The sequence below is a fragment of the Heliangelus exortis genome, chromosome 2 (assembly GCF_036169615.1).
Source record: "Heliangelus exortis chromosome 2, bHelExo1.hap1, whole genome shotgun sequence".
Lineage (NCBI taxonomy): Eukaryota > Metazoa > Chordata > Aves > Apodiformes > Trochilidae > Heliangelus > Heliangelus exortis.
This window is the reverse complement of record NC_092423.1, coordinates 151348674-151366800: the sequence shown is the minus strand read 5'-3', so window position 1 is coordinate 151366800 and position 18127 is coordinate 151348674. Positions and strand designations below refer to the sequence as shown.

The 18127-nt window shown below is 59.8% G+C and overlaps 1 protein-coding gene across 2 annotated transcripts; it reads left to right on the top strand.

Moving 5' to 3' along the window:
- Positions 1-1698: 1698 nt before the first annotated feature.
- On the top strand, positions 1699-15420 carry EPPK1 (epiplakin 1). Of its 2 annotated transcripts, none has more exons than XM_071738588.1 (2): positions 1699-1811; positions 5348-15420. In XM_071738588.1, the coding sequence occupies exon 2, from the start codon at positions 5385-5387 to the stop codon at positions 15351-15353; it is 9969 nt and encodes a 3322-aa protein (XP_071594689.1). In that variant the 5' UTR covers positions 1699-1811; positions 5348-5384; the 3' UTR covers positions 15354-15420. The 2 variants fall into 2 exon arrangements, with proteins under 2 accessions (XP_071594689.1, XP_071594690.1); XM_071738589.1 differs by lacking the exon at positions 1699-1811 and adding an exon at positions 4018-4149.
- Positions 15421-18127: the final 2707 nt, after the last annotated feature.

The following is an 18127-nucleotide window of genomic DNA, read 5'->3' as shown; positions in this document are numbered from 1 at the left end:
TCCCGTCTCTTTCCCTTGGGATTTGGGCTCCTCATCACCTACCAAAGCCAAAACCTCTGCAGGTCCCACAAGAACCCAGGATGGGTTCTGGGACTTGAGGAATGACCACGCTGGTGGCTGCTGAGCCTGCTGGGCAGCCTGGTGGCACCGTCCCTGCTGGGATGTCTGAGGCATCATCCTGTGCAGCCCCTCTCTCAACCCCACAGCTCTGCTGGGACACTGTCCTAAGGGTCCTTCTGCCCTCCCAAGGATTTCTCTGCCCTCCTGAAGGTTTTTCTGTCCTCCTAGGGGTCCTTCTGCCCTTCTGAGGGTCTCTCTGCCTTTCTGAGGGTCTCTCTGCCCTCCTGAGGGTCTCTCTGCCCTTTGAGGGTCCCTCTTCCCTCCCAAGGGTCCCTCTGCCCTCCTGAGAGTCCTTCTGCCCTCCAGAGGGTACCTTTGCCCACCTGGGACCACCACCTGGTGGGGTCCTGCCCCAGTGTTGTCAGTGCCATTCCCAAGGGGGTAGGGGTAAGGGGTTGGGGTCTTCCCCTCCATATGGGATGTCACCAGGGCTGGCAGTGCCAGGGCTCTGTGCCACACCACGCCTGGATACCGGCGCCTCTCCAGACAACACTTCCACACCCCAGCAACATCTTGCTCAACCCAGCATCCCCACAGCCCTGCTGGCACCGGGAGGGGCTGTGGCGGGACCCCCAGGGTGGGAACCCATGGTGGGACCCCAGGGTGGGACCCCATAGGACTTGGTGTCCCTCATGGCCATGGCCCCCCATCCCCTCTCCCCAGCACCATGGGTGAGATGTGCTGGCTGTGGGGGTACAGGGTTTGAGGGGAGGGTGTGGGGCTGGCCATGGTGGTGGGGTGGAGGTGGTGGGGTGGCTTGGGCATGTTTTGGGGGAATTTCAGCCCTGCTTGCACATCGAGGGGTCTGGGGAAGGGTCCAGGGCTGTGGGGCCAGGGTCACCCCCACAGCTGGAGGTTGGGGGTCTGGACAAAGGGACCCGGGGGGTCTAAGGGGGGACAGGGGAGAGGGTCTGGGGGCTGCCGGGGCCAGGGGTGGTTGTGGGCTGATGAGGAGGCAGGAGCAGCACCAGATCCTGCCCCCTGTCCCCTGTGACCCCCACCTGCTTCCCCTCTGCCCTCCTCCTCCCAGCCCCCCTTTCCCCCTACCTCCAGGCCTCCCTCACCCCTTTGCCCCTTACCCACATCCTCCTTCCCTCCTGCCATTCTACCCCCCAGCCCCTCAGCCCCCCTGCTCCTCAGCCCCTGTAACCCCAGACCCTCTGTTCCCCACAATCCAAATCCCCCCAGCACCTTCTCCCCCCTACTCCCCAGCCCCCTGACCCCCTATCCTCCCTTCCCTCAAGCCCACCAACTTCCAGCCCCCCAGTCCCCTGCCCCTCAGCACCCCAACCCCTCAGCCACCGATCCCCCCACCCCCTACCCCCTTAGCCCACCAGTCCCCCTACACCTCATCCCCCATGTCCTCCCTCAGCCCCAAGCCTCCCAGCCCTCCTTCCCCAGCCCCCCAGCCCCTTTCCTCCCTACCCTGCAGCCCCCCACCCTGTCCGGGTGGGCAGCACTGTCTCCGGGGGGGCGGGGGTCAGCCGGACCCCTGTGTCTGGGGGATGTGTCCCCCCCGGGGTGGAGGTGGAGGTGGAGGTGGTGACACCCCCGGGGCGGGGAAGCGGCGGGGTTTAAACCCGCAGTGGTTCGGGCTGGGAGGAGAAGCAGCGGGACCGCGGGCACCTGCCACCCCCCAGAGACACCGCTGAAGCCACCAGCACCCCCAAAGCCACCAGCACCGGCGGAAGGTAAGAAGGACCCGGGGAGAGGGTCCCTGGGGGCGGCGGAGGCTGCGGGAGGTGCCGGGACAGATCCCGGGAATGCGGGGAATGCGGCATCGCCCCGGCCGGGGGAGGGGGTACAGGTAGCCAGGGCCACTAAATGGGGACATCACTGGTCCTCCGGGGCCAGCAGGGAGGGAGGGTGGTGGTCCATGAGCCCGGGATGTCCCGGGAGAGGAACTAGAGGTGACAATGGACTAGGGAAAGTGACGGAAGGTGACAACGGAGACAGGAGAACGGGAGGTGACAACGGACCCTGGAAGAGGGGCGGGAGGTGACAATGGATACAGGAGGGGGACGGGAGGTGTCGCCTCACGGGAGGTGACAACTGACCCGGAAAATGGACGGGAGGTGACAACGGAGCAGGACAGAGCCGGGGGGAAAGCCTCGGTGTGTCCCCGCGGTGGGACAGGGGACAAGGACCATGAGGCAAAGAGCTGGGGGACGGTCCCTAAGGCAAAGCTGGTGCCAGCTCGGGGCTCAGAGGACCCCATGGGGGACAGGGGCCAGCAGCACCCATCGCCACTGCCCAGTGAGGTGGGCACAGGGTGCTGTGGGATTGTCCCCCATCTGCTACCAGCCATTGATGGGACACAGGTGCCATGTCCCCTCCTGGGACCCCTCAGAGCAGCTCCCCCCTCCCCCCAAAGTGGAGCACATTCCAGGTCCTGAAGGGGCTCCAGGAAAGCTGGGGAGGGACTTGGGACAAGGGCCTGGAGGGATGGGAGCCTCCCAGGGGGAAGGGTTTGCAGCTGGGAGAGGGGAGATGGAGAGGAGATCTTGGGCAGGGAGGGAGGAAGGGAGGGAGGGAGAAATTGTTTGGGGTGAGAGTGCTGAGCCCCTGGGTGCCCAGGTTGCCCCCAGAAGCTGTGGCTGCCCCATCCCTGGCAGTGTTGGAGGCTGGATGGGACTGTGGGAGGTGTCCCTGACCACGGCACTGGATGATTTTTAAGGTCCCTCTAACCCAGTCTGGGATTCAGTGTTTCTTCCATTTCCTCCACCCTGAAACCTGTCCCCCCAACTCTGCCAGTAAAACCTGTCCCGGTCCCTCCTTGGGGGTGCTCGCCGGGGGTGCAGCCGTGGGGGTTATCCCGGTGGGAGGGGGCTCAGGGGTCTCGGCTGCTCTCACCCCTTCGCTGGGCGGAGGAGGAAGAGCCGAGGAGGTGACTCAGGCTCGGGGAGGTGTGACGGGGGCTGGGGGGGTGACAAGGGGCCGGGGCGACTGACGACGTCCAGAGTTGCCGGGACAGACGCCAAAACTTCTCCTGACGCAGCCAGAAGCCAAAGATGCAGAGCTGGGAGATCTGCAGGCTCCGGGGAGAGACGGTGGCCCCGGGGAAGGCGTTAGGTGCCAGCGCCCCAACCTGTGTCAGCTTCTCCCCAGCTGCTTACTAAAAGTTTCCATGGGGCTGACGTCTTCTGACAACGGGGAGCAGAGTCCTGGCCCTGCCCCACGCCTGATGATGCCTCCTCCCCACCTCAGCCCAAGGGGGGTCCGGCCCTGGCCCACTCCTTTTCCCAAGCTCTGCTGGGAATTGGGGTTCAAGCTGCTGCAGCGTTATGGGTGGCAGCATCCAAATCCCCTCTGCGCTCCCATGGGGGGGTCTGGGGTGTGCAGGGATCTGCCAGGGGTTCTCTGGACACCTTGGTCACCACTCTGGTCATGGCATGGCTGGGCTGAGCTCTGCTGTCTCCCAGCACCATCTGACCCACCAGCTGGACACGGAGCTTCAAGAGGTTGCCCGCAGAAGCTGTGGCTGCCCCATCCCTGGCGGTGTTGAAGGTTGGATTGGGCTTGGAGCCCCCTGGGCTGGGGGAGGGGTCCCTGACCATGGCAGGAGTGGCACTGGATGATCCCTAAGTTTCCCCTAAACCAACCCAGTCTGAGGTTTCATGACTCAATGACAATGACCCCTCCCCCCCCCCCCCCCCCCAGCTCTCAGCCCCTCACTGCCCCCCCAGCCCCAGACAGAGACCCCTCCCCAGTCCTGACCCCTCTCCCCTCACCCACTGTGGCTCCAGTATGGCCCTTCCCCGTGTCAGGAGGGGTGTCCCATGGCCGTGCCCCACGGCTGTGCCCCATGCTGTACCCCACGGCTGTGCCCCACGGCTGTGCCCCATGCCGTGCCCCACGCCGTGCCCCACGGCCGTCCCGCCCATCCCCACCTCTTGGCGCCGGGCGCGGGCAGACACAAAGAGCAGTACTGCCCGGGCAGATCCCCGCTGACATCACGGAGCCTGTTGGGACCTTTCCCCGGGACAGGCAGGGAGCCGGGAGAGCAGCTGGGACCCAGGAGAAGAAAAGGTGCTGATGGCTGGGTGAGGGATGAGCCGGGATGGGCACATGGGGATGAAACGGGTCAGAAACCACTGGAGAGAGAGAGCGGTTCTGGCACCGGCACGCTGCTCGGCACTCCCTGGGGTGTCACTCACTGGGATCACAAATCCGGGCAGGGTTTGTGCCCCAGATGGGGTCTACAGCCTCCCCATTTGCTGTGACCACCACAGGAGGAGCAGTGCGGTGCCACCTCTCCCGGACTGCTGTGTCAGCAACTTCCCCACCTCCGTACTGCAGAGGATCCCAGCTCCAGCTGTGCCATGGAACTCCAGACTGGTTTGGGCTCACCCAGTGCCCCCCCCTGCCATGGTCAGGGACCCCTCCCCCAGCCCAGGGGGCTCCAAGCCCCATCCAACCTTCAACACTGCCAGGGATGGGGCAGCCACAGCTTCTGGGGGCAACCTGGGCACCTAGGGGCTCAGCACCCTCACCCCAAACAATTTCTCCCTCTCTCCCTCCCTGCCCAAGATCTCCTCTCCATCTCCCCTCTCCCAGCTGCAAACCCTTCCCCCTGGGAGGCTCCCATCCCTCCAGGCCCTTGTCCCAAGTCCCTCCCCAGCTTTCCTGGAGCCCCTTCAGCACCTGGAAGCTGCTCCAAGGTCTCCCCATTGCAGCCTTCTCTTCTCCAGCCTCAACACCCCCAACTCTCTCAGCCTGGCTCCAGAGCAGAGCTGCTCCAGCCCTCCCAGCAGCTCCAGGGCCTCCTCTGCACTGGCTCCAGCAGCTCCATGTCCTTCTGCTGCTGGGGACCCCAGAGCTGGACACAGCTTTACCCCAGGGGGGGCTCCCCAGAGTGGGGCAGAGGGGGACAATCCCCCCCACCTTGACCACAGCAGCTGCTGGTGCAAGTGCTGGTCTTCCCTGAGGGCTGCTGATTTTGTTTGATGCGTTGCTCCTGCTCCACAGGTCCCACCAGTGCCCCTACTCCTGTGTCTCTCACGCTGAGGTGCTCCCAGTTCTCCCAGTAAGCCAAGCTCAGGGAGCTGGGGGGTGTTTGCCTCTGGCAGGGCTGGCTCAGAGACAGAGCGTTCAGAGCCCTGAACATCTCAGCCTTTTGTTGTTTCTCCCTCCTGCCCATGAGGTTTTGTTGTTTCTACTCCCACACTTGGCATGGAAACCATCAGAGAAGTTGATTTCTCACCAAGCTTTCCTGTTCTCTCTCCAGAGCTTCTTGAGAGCCAGGAAAGGAGCAGAGTGGGGGAATGGAGAACAAGGCAGTAGTCAATGGCCAAGCTGGCCCCTTTGCTCACCAGGACAATGTGCCAGGAGCAAACCCCTTGTGCCAGGACACGCAGCCATGCAAACAGAAGAAGGCAGCTGGGGGGGACACAGTGGTGATGGGTGCTCCCAGGGAGCCCTTGGAGGCAGCGGGCAGCATTGCCGGAGTCTACGTAGAGACTTCCAAGAAGATCATGAGCTTCTATGATGCCACCAGAGAGCACCTCCTGAGTTTGGATTCAGCCCTCTGGCTCCTGGAGGCCCAGGCGGCCACGGGCTCCATGGCTGACCCGGTGCGGAAGACGCGCGTCTCGGTGGCAGAAGCTGTGAAGCTGGGGCTGGTGGGGCTGGAGCTGCAGGAGAGGCTGCTGACTGCTGAGAAAGCTGCCACTGGCTTTGTGGACCCCTACTCGGAGGGGAAGATCTCCCTCTTCCAGGCCATCCAGAAGGAGCTGGTGGGGAGGGAGCAAGGGGCTCGGCTGCTGGAGGCCCAGATGGCAACCGGGGGCATCATCGACCCGGCCACGGGCCACCGACTCCCAGCAGAGGTTGCCTGTGAGAGGGGGTATTTGGATGAGGAGATGAGAGAGCTCCTCTCTGACCCCAGCCTTGAGGACAGCCAAGGGTTCCTCAACCCCAACACTATGGAGAAGGTGACGTATGTGGAGCTTATGAAGAAATGTGTTGTTGACCCGGCCTCAGGCTTCCTCCTCCTGCCCCTGCAGATCACCTTTGCGGGGCTGGGAGGGAGGGTGAGCAGCAGGGATCTGCTGGACTTGGGTGTCATCAGCCCTGACCTGTTCCGAGACCTTGAGGAGGGAAGAGTCTCTGTCCAGGAGGTGGCAGAGAATGACTCTGTCCATCAGTTCCTGCATGGGACAAGGAGTGTGGCTGGAGTCCTCCTGCCCTCTGGTGAGCGGAAAAGTCTTTACCGGGCCCTGAGAGAGCATCTCCTCCTGCCTGGTGCTGCTCTGATGCTCCTGCAGGTCCAGGCCTCCACCGGCAGCCTGATGGACCCCATCAAGAACAAAAACTACTCAGTTGAGGAGGCCGTCAGGGTTGGTCTCATCGGCCCAGAACTTTACGAGAAGATGTCTTCAGCTGAGAGGACCATCACTGGGTACAGGGACCCCTGCACTGGAGAAATGCTCTCTCTGTTCCAAGCCATCAAGAAGGGCTTCATCCCCAGGGATCATGGCATTTTCCTCCTGGAGGCACAGATGGCCACAGGAGGTATCGTTGCTCCAGGCAGGCACCTCCGTGTCCCCACAGAGATCGCTTGCAAGTGGGGCTACCTGGATGAGGCCACAAGACAGCTCCTCTCCAGTCCCACTGATGACATGAAAGGGTTCTTGGACCCCATCTCCAAGGAGAAGCTGATCTACGCAGACCTGCTCAAGCGCTGCGTCACTGACCCCATCACCGGGCTCCTTCTGCTGCCACTTGGTGAAGACATCAGGGAAGAATCCCAGGGGAGCCAGCTCTTCTTTGACCATAGGGCACAAAGAGCTCTGGAGAACACTGAGGTGCCTGTGGCTTTGGGGAAGTTCAAGGGGAAGCTGGTGTCCCTCTGGAAACTCCTCTTCTCAGACTACATCCCGGGTGAGCAGAGAGCTGCTCTCTCCCAGCAGTACCTTTCAGGAACACTTTCTACCCAAGAACTGGGTAAAGTGGTCAGTGCCACCATTGAGGAGATGGCTTCCACTGCTAATGTCACCTTTGAAGGACTGAGGGACCGGGTGACAGCCGACCAGCTCCTGAGCTCTGAAATCATCAACAAAGATTTGTTCAAGAAGCTGAAGGAGGGAGAAACGTCAGCCAAAGAAGTTGTCAGCATGGACACCGTCAAGAAGTACCTGCAAGGGACAGGCAGCATCGGTGGCCTCCTGCTTCCTGACTCCCAGGAGAAGATCAGCATCTACCAGGCAAAGAGGAAAGGACTTCTGAGGCCAGGGACGTCCCTGATCCTCCTGGAGGCACAGGCTGCCACCGGCTTTGTCATTGACCCAGCTGCCAACAAAAGGTATTCTGTGGATGAGGCGCTCCGAGCCAACGTCATCGGCCCAGATGTTTATGACAAGCTGCTGGCCGCAGAGAAATCAGTCACTGGCTACCGAGATCCTTACTCGGGGGAGAAGATCTCCCTCTTCCAGGCCATGAAGAAGGAGCTGATCGTCAAGGACCACGGCATCCGCCTGCTGGAGGCCCAGATCGCCACCGGCGGCATCATCGACCCCATCAATAGCCACCGCATCCCCGTGGAGGTGGCCTACAAGAGGGGGTACTTCGACAAGAAGATGAACCTAATCCTGTCTGACCCCAGCGACGACACCAAGGGCTTCTTCGACCCCAACACCCACGAGAACCTCACCTACCTGCAGCTGAAGGAGAAGTGCATCATGGAGCCCAGCACCGGGCTCTGCCTCCTCCCTCTGAACAGCAGGAAGCGCCAGTTCATTGACGAGGCCACCAGACGGGTGTTCAGCAGCTCCTGGATGCCTGTCAGGTTTGGGAGGTTCCGTGGGGAGAAGGTCTCTGTGTGGGACCTGCTGAACTCCGAGTACTTCAGTGAGGGCAGGCGCCGAGAGATTTTCAACCACTACCAGCTGAGGAAGCTCACCCTGGAGCAAATCCGGATCATGTTAGAGGAGGAAATGAAAAAATGGGCCCCCATCAAGTTCCCGGCCATGAGAGGCAGCGTCAGTGCTTACCACCTGATGGAGACCGGGGTCATTGACAAGGGTCTCTTTGAGAAGGTGTTGGAGGGATCTGTCACCCCGGAAGAAGTCCTGCACATGGACTCTGTCAAGAAGTATCTCTACGGCTCTGGCAGCATCGGGGGGGTTGTGCTGCAGCCATCAAACCAGAGGATAAGCATTTACGAGGCCATGAAGAAAAACATCATGGTTCCAGGAGTAGCCCTCCCGCTGCTGGAGGCCCAGGCTGCCACGGGCTTCATCATCGATCCGGTGAGCAACCAGAAGCTCTGCGTGGATGATGCCATCAAGGAGGGGGTGATCGGGCCAGAAGTCCATGAGAAGCTGCAGCATGCAGAAGGTGCTGTAACAGGCTACAAAGATCCCTTCACGGGCAAGAAGATCCCCCTCTTCCAGGCGATGAAGAAGGGCCTGATCCCTGACAAACAGGCCATGCAGCTGATGGAGGTGCAGATGGCTACGGGAGGCATCATTGACCCAACCTGTGGCCACCACATCCCCGTGGAATCTGCCCAGAAGCGAGGGTGCCTGGATGAGGACATCAGCAAGGCCCTTGCTGAGCCCAGTGACAGCAGCAGAGCCTTCAGCCTCCCAGACAGCAAGGAGGCCATGACCTACGCCGAGCTAATCCAACTCTGCCAGAAGGACGAGGTCTCTGGCTTCCACCTCCTGCCTCTGCCACAGGCAGCTGCTCCTGCCTACACCGACCAGCAAATCCAGCAGATCTTTAAGGAGACTATGGTGAAGGAAAAAGGAGTCTCCCTCTGGGAGCTGATCCACTCTGGGTATTTCACTGAAGAGCAGAGGAACGACTTCATGGAGAAGTTCCGGTCTGAGGAGATGTCCCTGCAGCAGCTGGTGGCTCTGGTGCTCCAGCTGGTCAGGGAGATGGAGATGAAAGCCTGCACCCACATCACCCTGCAAGGCTTGAGAGGCAGTGTCCCTGCTGTCTGGCTGATGGAGGCTGGCATCATTCCTGAGAAGACCTTTGAAGAACTCGCTCAGGGTGTCAGAACTCCTGAGGAAGTGGCTGGGATGGAGAGCGTGAGGAGGTACCTGCAGGGCACAGGCAGCATCTCCGGCGTGTTCATAGAGGCATCCAAAAAGAAGATGAGCTTTTACGACGCCATGAAAAACAATCTCCTCCTGCCTGGGGCTGCTCTGAGGCTGCTGGAAGCTCAGGCAGCCACCGGATACCTCTCTGACCCCACCACTGCCCAGAGGCTCGATGTGAGGGGGGCAGTGAGAGCAGGACTTGTTGGTGAAGAGCTCACTGAGAAACTCCTCCTGGCCGAGAGGGCAGTGACCGGCTACACAGACCCCTACACGGGGAGCTCCATCTCACTGTGCCAGGCCCTCAGGAAAGAGCTGATCCCCTTGGGAGAGGCTCTTCCCTTGCTGGAGGCCCAACTGGCCACAGGAGGAGTCATTGATCCCATCCACCACCTCCACCTTCCTCTCCAGGCTGCTTGCAGATATGGCTTCTATGACGAGGACCTCAACCAAACCCTCTCCCAGCTGAATGACAGCACCAAGATCTTTTTTGATCCAAACACCAAGGAGAATGTGACCTACCAGCAGCTGAAGGACAGGTGCCTTCACGAGGCAGAGTCGGGGCTCTGGCTCCTTCCTCTGTCAGAGGACGCCACGTTCTGTGTGGATGAACAAACCATGGAGGTGCTGAAGTCTGTGACCGTCTGTGTCAACATCGGGCGGTTCAAAGGACAGACGGTGTCAGTCTGGGACCTTCTCAACTCCGAATACCTCTCAGACAGCAAGAGAAGAGAGCTAGTGCAGAAGTACAAAGAGGAGAAGTCTGAAGTGCTCCAGGAGATCATAGCAATGGTCATCACGATCATCAAAGAGACCGAGACACAAGGCAAGAAGTTTGCGTTCAAGGGCCTGCGGAAAAGAGTCTCTGCCAGTGACCTCTTCCAGTCTCAACTGATAGACAAAAAAACCCTTGATGAGCTCAACCAGGGGAAGAAAACAATCAAAGAGGTGACTGAAATGGACTCCGTCCGCAAGTACCTGGAGGGCACCAATTTCATAGCAGGGGTCCTCATCCAGCCCAGCAATGAGAAGATGAGCATCTACCAGGCAATGTGGAAGGGCATTCTGAGGCCAGGGACAGCCCTGGTGCTGCTGGAGGCTCAGGCTGCCACCGGCTTCATCATTGACCCTGTGAAAAACAAGAAGTTTTCTGTGGAGGAAGCATTAGCTGAAGGTCTGATTGGAGGGGAGATCTTTGAAAAGCTTCTCTGTGCAGAGAAAGCCGTGACAGGCTACACCGACCCCTACACCAAGGCCCCAATGTCCCTGTTTGAAGCCATGAACCAAGGGCTGATTGTGAAGAGCCACGGCATCCGCCTGCTGGAGGCCCAGATCGCCACCGGCGGCATCATCGACCCCGTGCACAGCCACCGCATCCCCGTGGAGGTGGCCTACAAGAGGGGGTACTTCAACCAGGAGATGAACCAGATCCTTTCCGACCCCAGCGACGACACCAAGGGCTTCTTCGACCCCAACACCCACGAGAACCTCACTTACATGCAGCTCCTGGAGAGGTGTGTCCAAGATCCGGAGACTGGGTTGTACATGCTGCAAGTTGTACAGAAAGGAGGAAAGTACTTCTACATCGACGAGCTGACAAAGCAGGCGTTGCGCTCCAGGCTTCTGGAAGTGAAAGTTGGGAAGTTTAAGGACCAAAGGGTTTCTATCTGGGAAATCCTCTGCTCTAATTACATCTCCGAGCAGCAAAGGAAAGAACTCGTGATCCAGTACAAATGCAAAACCCTCCCGCTGGAAGCTCTCATCTCCCACATCCTCAAAATCATCGAGGACACAGAGCGCAGAGCAGGAGCCCTCAAGGTCAGGGGGTTGCGGGGGGATGTGTCAGTGTCAGAGCTGTTTAACTCGGAGATAATCGACAAGAAAACTCTGGACCAGCTGCAGAATGGGAGTCTGACACTTGACAGCCTTGCCAAGAGGGACACCATCAAAAGGTACTTGGAGGGCACTGGGTGCATTGCTGGGGTTCTGCTCCCATCGAGGAAGGAGAAGATGAGCATCTCCCAAGCCCTGCAGAGGGGCCTCCTGACAGAGCAATGTGCCCTGGGGCTGCTGGAGGCACAGGCTGCCACTGGCTTTATTATTGACCCACTGAAAAACCAGAAGCTCTCCGTGGACCAGGCTGTCTCCTCCAGGCTGGTGGAGAGCAACTTGCAGCAGAAGCTGCTGTGGGCGGAGAAAGCTGTGACAGGATACACAGATCCTCAGGCAGGAAAAAAAATCTCCCTCTTCCAGGCCATAAAGCAAAAGCTAACAGCCAAGGAGCAGGGCATCCACCTGTTGGAGGCCCAGATCGCCACCGGTGGCATCATAGACCCAGTGCACGGCCACCGCCTGCCCCTGGAGGTGGCCTATAAAAGGGGATACCTGGATGATGATACGTTTCTCCTACTTTCTGATCCAGACCATGGCAGCAAAGGCTTCATAGATCCAAACACTCATGAGAAAATCAGCTACAGTCAGCTCCTGGAGAGATGTTCCCAAGAGAAGGAGACAGGATTGTACCTGCTGCAGGTGATGGAGAAAGATGATGACTACTTCTACATCGATGAGCAAACCAAGACTGCCCTGCTCTGCACGAAGGTACGAGTCCCTCTTGGAAAATACGAGGGACAGGTGATGTCACTGTGGGAACTGCTCTGCTCGGAATACATCACCGAGGAGAAGAGGAAAGAACTCGTGAAAAAATATAAAGCAGAATCCCACCACATTCTGCAAGGAATCATTGACACAATCCTACACATCATCAGAGAAAAAGAAGAGGACAGAAGTGACATCTGGTTCCAAGGATTGAGACAACAGATAACAGCCTCAGAACTTCTCAGTGCACAGATAATTACGGAGGAAACAATGGAAAAACTCCATGAAGGAAAAGAGACGGCGCAAGATATCGCGCAGATGGAGAGTGTGAGAAAATACCTTGAAGGAACTGGATGCATCGCCGGCGTTCTGGTGCCCTCCAAAGACAACCCAACGAAGATGGAGAAGATGAGCATCTACCAGGCCATGTGGAAGGGCATCCTGAGGCCAGGGACAGCATTAGTGCTGCTGGAGGCCCAGGCTGCCACTGGCTTTGTCATTGACCCAATCAAGAACCAGAAGCTCTCGGTGGACGAGGCTGTAGCATCAGGGCTGGTGGGCAGTGAAATACAAAAAAAACTGCAATCTGCAGAGAGGGCCGTGACAGGGTACACCGAGCCCTACACCGGGGAGAAGATCTCCCTCTTCCAGGCCATGAAGAAGGAGCTGATCGTCAAGGAGCACGGCGTCCGCCTGCTGGAGGCCCAGATCGCCACCGGCGGCATCATCGACCCCGTGCACAGCCACCGCGTCCCCGTGGAGGTGGCCTACGAGAGGGGCTACTTCGACCAGGAGATGAGCCAGGTCCTGTCCGACCCGGGCGACGACACCAAGGGCTTCTTCGACCCCAACACCCACGAGAACCTCACCTACATGCAGCTCCTGCGCCGCTGCGTCCCCGACCCGGACACGGGGCTGCTGATGCTCCAGCTGATGGACAAGGGCTCGGTGCTCTACCAGCTGCCCGAGGAGGCCCGCCAAGCGCTGCAGAACGCCCGCACCACCCTCAGCCTGGGGCTCTTCCAGGGACAGAGCCTCACCCTCTGGGAGCTCCTCTTCTCCCGCTACGTCCCCGACCACCGGCGCCAGGACCTCCTGCGCCAGTACAAGGCGGGCACGCTCAGCATCTCGCAGATGACCACCATCCTGACCACCATCGTCACCGGGGCTGAGGAGGGCCACCAGCCGGCACGGACACCGGTCCAGAACGGAGAGGGCTCCCGGCAGGAGAAGGGGAAGAAGGAGGTGAAGATGGAGGAGAAGCGGGAGCAGGATCTGGATGTGGATGTGGATGTGGATCTGGAGCGGTCCCTCAAGTCCCGCACCGTCGAGGTGTCGGCGGGCGGCTTCCCGGGCCCGCAGGTCTCGCTGTGGGAGCTCCTCTTCTCCAAGTACGTCTGCCAGCAGAAGAGGCAGGAGCTGCTGGGGAAGGTGCGGGCCGGCAGCCTGGCGCTGGAGGAGCTGGCCAGGCTCCTCAGCCTCCTGGTGCAGGAGGCGGCGGAGCGCAGCAGCAAGGTGAGGTTCCCGGGCCTCAGAAGGCAGGTGACCGCCTCGGACCTGGCCGACTCGGGCATCATCGACAAGGAGACGCTGGCCCACCTGGTGCAGGGCTCCAAGACGGTGCAGGAGGTGACGCAAATGGCCTCCGTCAAGCGCTACCTGGACGGCACGGGCTGCATCGCCGGCGTGCTGGTGCCCTCCAAAGACGACCCGAGCAAGATGGAGAAGATGAGCATCTACCAGGCCATGTGGAAGGGCCTCCTGCGGCAGGGCACGGCCCTGGTGCTGCTGGAGGCCCAGGCTGCCACCGGCTTCCTGCTCGACCCGCTCACCAACCAGAAGCTCTCGGTGGACCAGGCCGTCTCCAGCGGGCTGGTGGGCAGCGAGCTGCAGGAGAAGCTGCTCTCGGCCGAGCGGGCGGTCACCGGCTACACCGACCCCTACACCGGGGAGAAGATCTCCCTCTTCCAGGCCATGAAGAAGGAGCTGATCGTCAAGGAGCACGGCGTCCGCCTGCTGGAGGCCCAGATCGCCACCGGCGGCATCATCGACCCCGTGCACAGCCACCGCGTCCCCGTGGAGGTGGCCTACGAGAGGGGCTACTTCGACCAGGAGATGAGCCAGGTCCTGTCCGACCCGGGCGACGACACCAAGGGCTTCTTCGACCCCAACACCCACGAGAACCTCACCTACATGCAGCTCCTGCGCCGCTGCGTCCCCGACCCGGACACGGGGCTGCTGATGCTCCAGCTGATGGACAAGGGCTCGGTGCTCTACCAGCTGCCCGAGGAGGCCCGCCAAGCGCTGCAGAACGCCCGCACCACCCTCAGCCTGGGGCTCTTCCAGGGACAGAGCCTCACCCTCTGGGAGCTCCTCTTCTCCCGCTACGTCCCCGACCACCGGCGCCAGGACCTCCTGCGCCAGTACAAGGCGGGCACGCTCAGCATCTCGCAGATGACCACCATCCTGACCACCATCGTCACCGGGGCTGAGGAGGGCCACCAGCCGGCACGGACACCGGTCCAGAACGGAGAGGGCTCCCGGCAGGAGAAGGGGAAGAAGGAGGTGAAGATGGAGGAGAAGCGGGAGCAGGATCTGGATGTGGATGTGGATGTGGATCTGGAGCGGTCCCTCAAGTCCCGCACCGTCGAGGTGTCGGCGGGCGGCTTCCCGGGCCCGCAGGTCTCGCTGTGGGAGCTCCTCTTCTCCAAGTACGTCTGCCAGCAGAAGAGGCAGGAGCTGCTGGGGAAGGTGCGGGCCGGCAGCCTGGCGCTGGAGGAGCTGGCCAGGCTCCTCAGCCTCCTGGTGCAGGAGGCGGCGGAGCGCAGCAGCAAGGTGAGGTTCCCGGGCCTCAGAAGGCAGGTGACCGCCTCGGACCTGGCCGACTCGGGCATCATCGACAAGGAGACGCTGGCCCACCTGGTGCAGGGCTCCAAGACGGTGCAGGAGGTGACGCAAATGGCCTCCGTCAAGCGCTACCTGGACGGCACGGGCTGCATCGCCGGCGTGCTGGTGCCCTCCAAAGACGACCCGAGCAAGATGGAGAAGATGAGCATCTACCAGGCCATGTGGAAGGGCCTCCTGCGGCAGGGCACGGCCCTGGTGCTGCTGGAGGCCCAGGCTGCCACCGGCTTCCTGCTCGACCCGCTCACCAACCAGAAGCTCTCGGTGGACCAGGCCGTCTCCAGCGGGCTGGTGGGCAGCGAGCTGCAGGAGAAGCTGCTCTCGGCCGAGCGGGCGGTCACCGGCTACACCGACCCCTACACCGGGGAGAAGATCTCCCTCTTCCAGGCCATGAAGAAGGAGCTGATCGTCAAGGAGCACGGCGTCCGCCTGCTGGAGGCCCAGATCGCCACCGGCGGCATCATCGACCCCGTGCACAGCCACCGCGTCCCCGTGGAGGTGGCCTACGAGAGGGGCTACTTCGACCAGGAGATGAGCCAGGTCCTGTCCGACCCGGGCGACGACACCAAGGGCTTCTTCGACCCCAACACCCACGAGAACCTCACCTACATGCAGCTCCTGCGCCGCTGCGTCCCCGACCCGGACACTGGACTTTACCTCCTTAATGTTTTTACGAAATAATTGTTAATCCTGTTGCATTTTTTCTTTCTTATGTTTTGAGCTTTGAGTACAAATTTATCTGCTGTGATTATTTCTTCTGCTACCTGATGTTTTCTTTTACTTGTTTTATATCTGGTAGTTTACAATTCTAATTCCCCTCACAATAATTCATTGAAGTTCTCTTCCCATTATAATATCCTCCCATCTCCAGTAGAGCACCAAGTGCCTGCCCTAGTTCTTGTGCTTTTGCTGTTGAGTCTTTGTCTTCTGCAGCTTTCAGAAACAGAGGAACAGCCTCAGTTATCTTGGGCCACTTTATTGAAACATCTTGTCCTCATTTCCCGCAGCACAGTGTTTAGTGGGCTCCCACTGATCTGCTCCCTACAGTCACTCCATGGCTGTGCCTTCCATCCCTCTGGTTCTCCTGCTGGGAGCTCCTGGTGCACATGGTTGTGCCATGTCTCCTGTCCATCTATCCACAAGGCCTTAAAGGTCATCAAGTCCAACCATTAACCCAATGCTGACCAAGGCCACCCTCCCCCATGTCCCTCATCCTCACATCCCCAGGCTCTGAAACCCCTCCAGGGATGATGGGGACTCCAGCCCTGCCCTGGGCAGCCTGGGCCAGGCCCTGACAACCCTTTCCAGGGAGAAATTCTTTCCCAGCTCCAACCTAAACCTCCCCTGGCACCACTTGAGTTGTGCCAAAAGTTCCTCTTGGCCCATCCCTTGTTCCTTGGGAGCAGAGCCCGACCCCCCCTGGCTCCAACCTCCTCTCAGGGGGTTGCAGAGAGCCAGAAGGTCTCCCCTCAGCCTCCTCTGCTCCAGGATCAAGCGGGCTGCCCACCAGCCCGCTGGAGACGGCCTGGTCCACCGAGAGCTTCTGGTTGGTGAGCGGGTCGAGCAGGAAGCCGGTGGCAGCCTGGGCCTCCAGCAGCACCAGGGCCCCCCAGGGCCCTCAGCTGCTCCTCACAACTTCTCCAGACCCTTCTCCTTCTGCTCCAGACCCTTTCCCACCTCCATTCCCTTCTCTGGACACCCCCAGCCCCTCCATGCCCTTCTTGTCTTTAGGGGCCCAAAACTCACTGCAAGAGGCTTCAGGAAGGTAGGTGAAAGCCAGGACCCTCCATGTCAAAAAAGATGTGGACAGGTTGGAGAGGGTCCAGAGAAGAGCCATGAGGATGTTCAGGGGACTGGAGCACCTTCCTTGTGAGGAGAGGCTGAGAGAACAAGGCTGAACTGCTCAGCCTTGAGAAGACAAGGCTCAGGGGAGACCTAATTGCAATATTCCAGCACTCAAAGGGGGCTACAAATGAGGTGGAGACTCCCTGTGTGCAAGGAGTCCCATGGAGAAGACAAGGGGCAATGGGCACAAGGTGCTCCCGAGGAGATTCCCATTGGACAAAAGAGGAAAAATTTTCCCCATGAGGACAGAAATTGGAATGTTCTTCCAGAGGAGGGGGTGGATTCCCCAACTCTGGGAAGTTTTAAGTCTCAGCTGGATGGGGTGTTGGGACATCTCAGATCAACAATAACGTGAGAAGCGTTGGAGCAGATGGGCCTCGAGGTCCCTTCCACCCTGACCTCCTGTGTTTCTATGATATGATTTATGACAACATCCCCTGGTCCCACCCAATTTCCAGGTTGGGTCAGACAGTAAAGTTGAGAGAGGAACTCATGAAACCAGGCTGAGAATCGGAAAAAAATGTTGCAAGGGAAGTTTTCCATCTCCAAGCAAAGGAGAGGTCAAAGTCACACCAATGATCTATGATGAAAACCAGCCTGGAGAAAAGGAGAAGTGCAGAGCAGTTCCAGTAAGCAGAATCTTGTTTAAACATGATAGGGGGGGAAAAAATGTAGAGAATCAAGACAAAGGTAAACTGAAGAGCTGAGGACCTGGAATGCCTCATCCTCATCGGAATGCTGTCGTCACCAGCTCCCTGGGAGGAGGACACTGTGACGCCCAAGCACGGAGGCAGCAGAGGGGTGGGGGTGGATGGGTGGTGGCAGCCTGGGGGCTTGGACCTGGGTGAAAGTCACAAACACACAACAGGGAAACCTGGGTGGAAACCCCAACTCTGGGGAGCAGGGCAGGAGAAGGGGAGGGCCTGAGCAGGGAGGTGGAAGGGGCACAGAGACAGAGGTGACACAGGGGACGAGCAGGGGACTAAAATCTGCTGTCCTTTGTGAATGAGGTTGTGGGGAAGCAGCAGAGAAGGTCCCTGCACACACAGATGGGCTCTGTGGGAGTCCCTGCTGGGTTGTCATGGAGGCAGAAGCTGGAAAACAGTGAATCATGGAATCATTTTGGTTGGAGAAGACCTTCAAGACCATCAAGTCCAACCCTTCCCCCAACACTGCCAAGGCCACCCCCCCATATCTCGACATCTCCAGGACTCTTAAACCCCTCCAGGGATGATGGGGACTCCAGCCCTGCCCTGGGCAGCCTGGGCCAGGCCCTGACAACCCTTTCCAGGGAGAAATTCTTCCCCAGCTCCAACCTAAACCTCCCCTGGCACCACTTGAGTTGTGCCAAAAGTTCCTCTTGGCCCATCCCTTGTTCCTTGGGAGCAGAGCCCGACCCCCCCTGGCTCCAACCTCCTCTCAGGGGGTTGCAGAGAGCCAGAAGGTCTCCCCTCAGCCTCCTCTGCTCCAGGATCAACACCCCCAGGGCCCTCAGCTGCTCCTCAAAACTTCTCCAGACCCTTCTCCTGCTCCGCACCCTTCCCCAGCTTCACAGAATCCTGGAATGGTTTGGGTTGGAAGGGACCTCAAAGCCCATCTGGTCCCAAAGC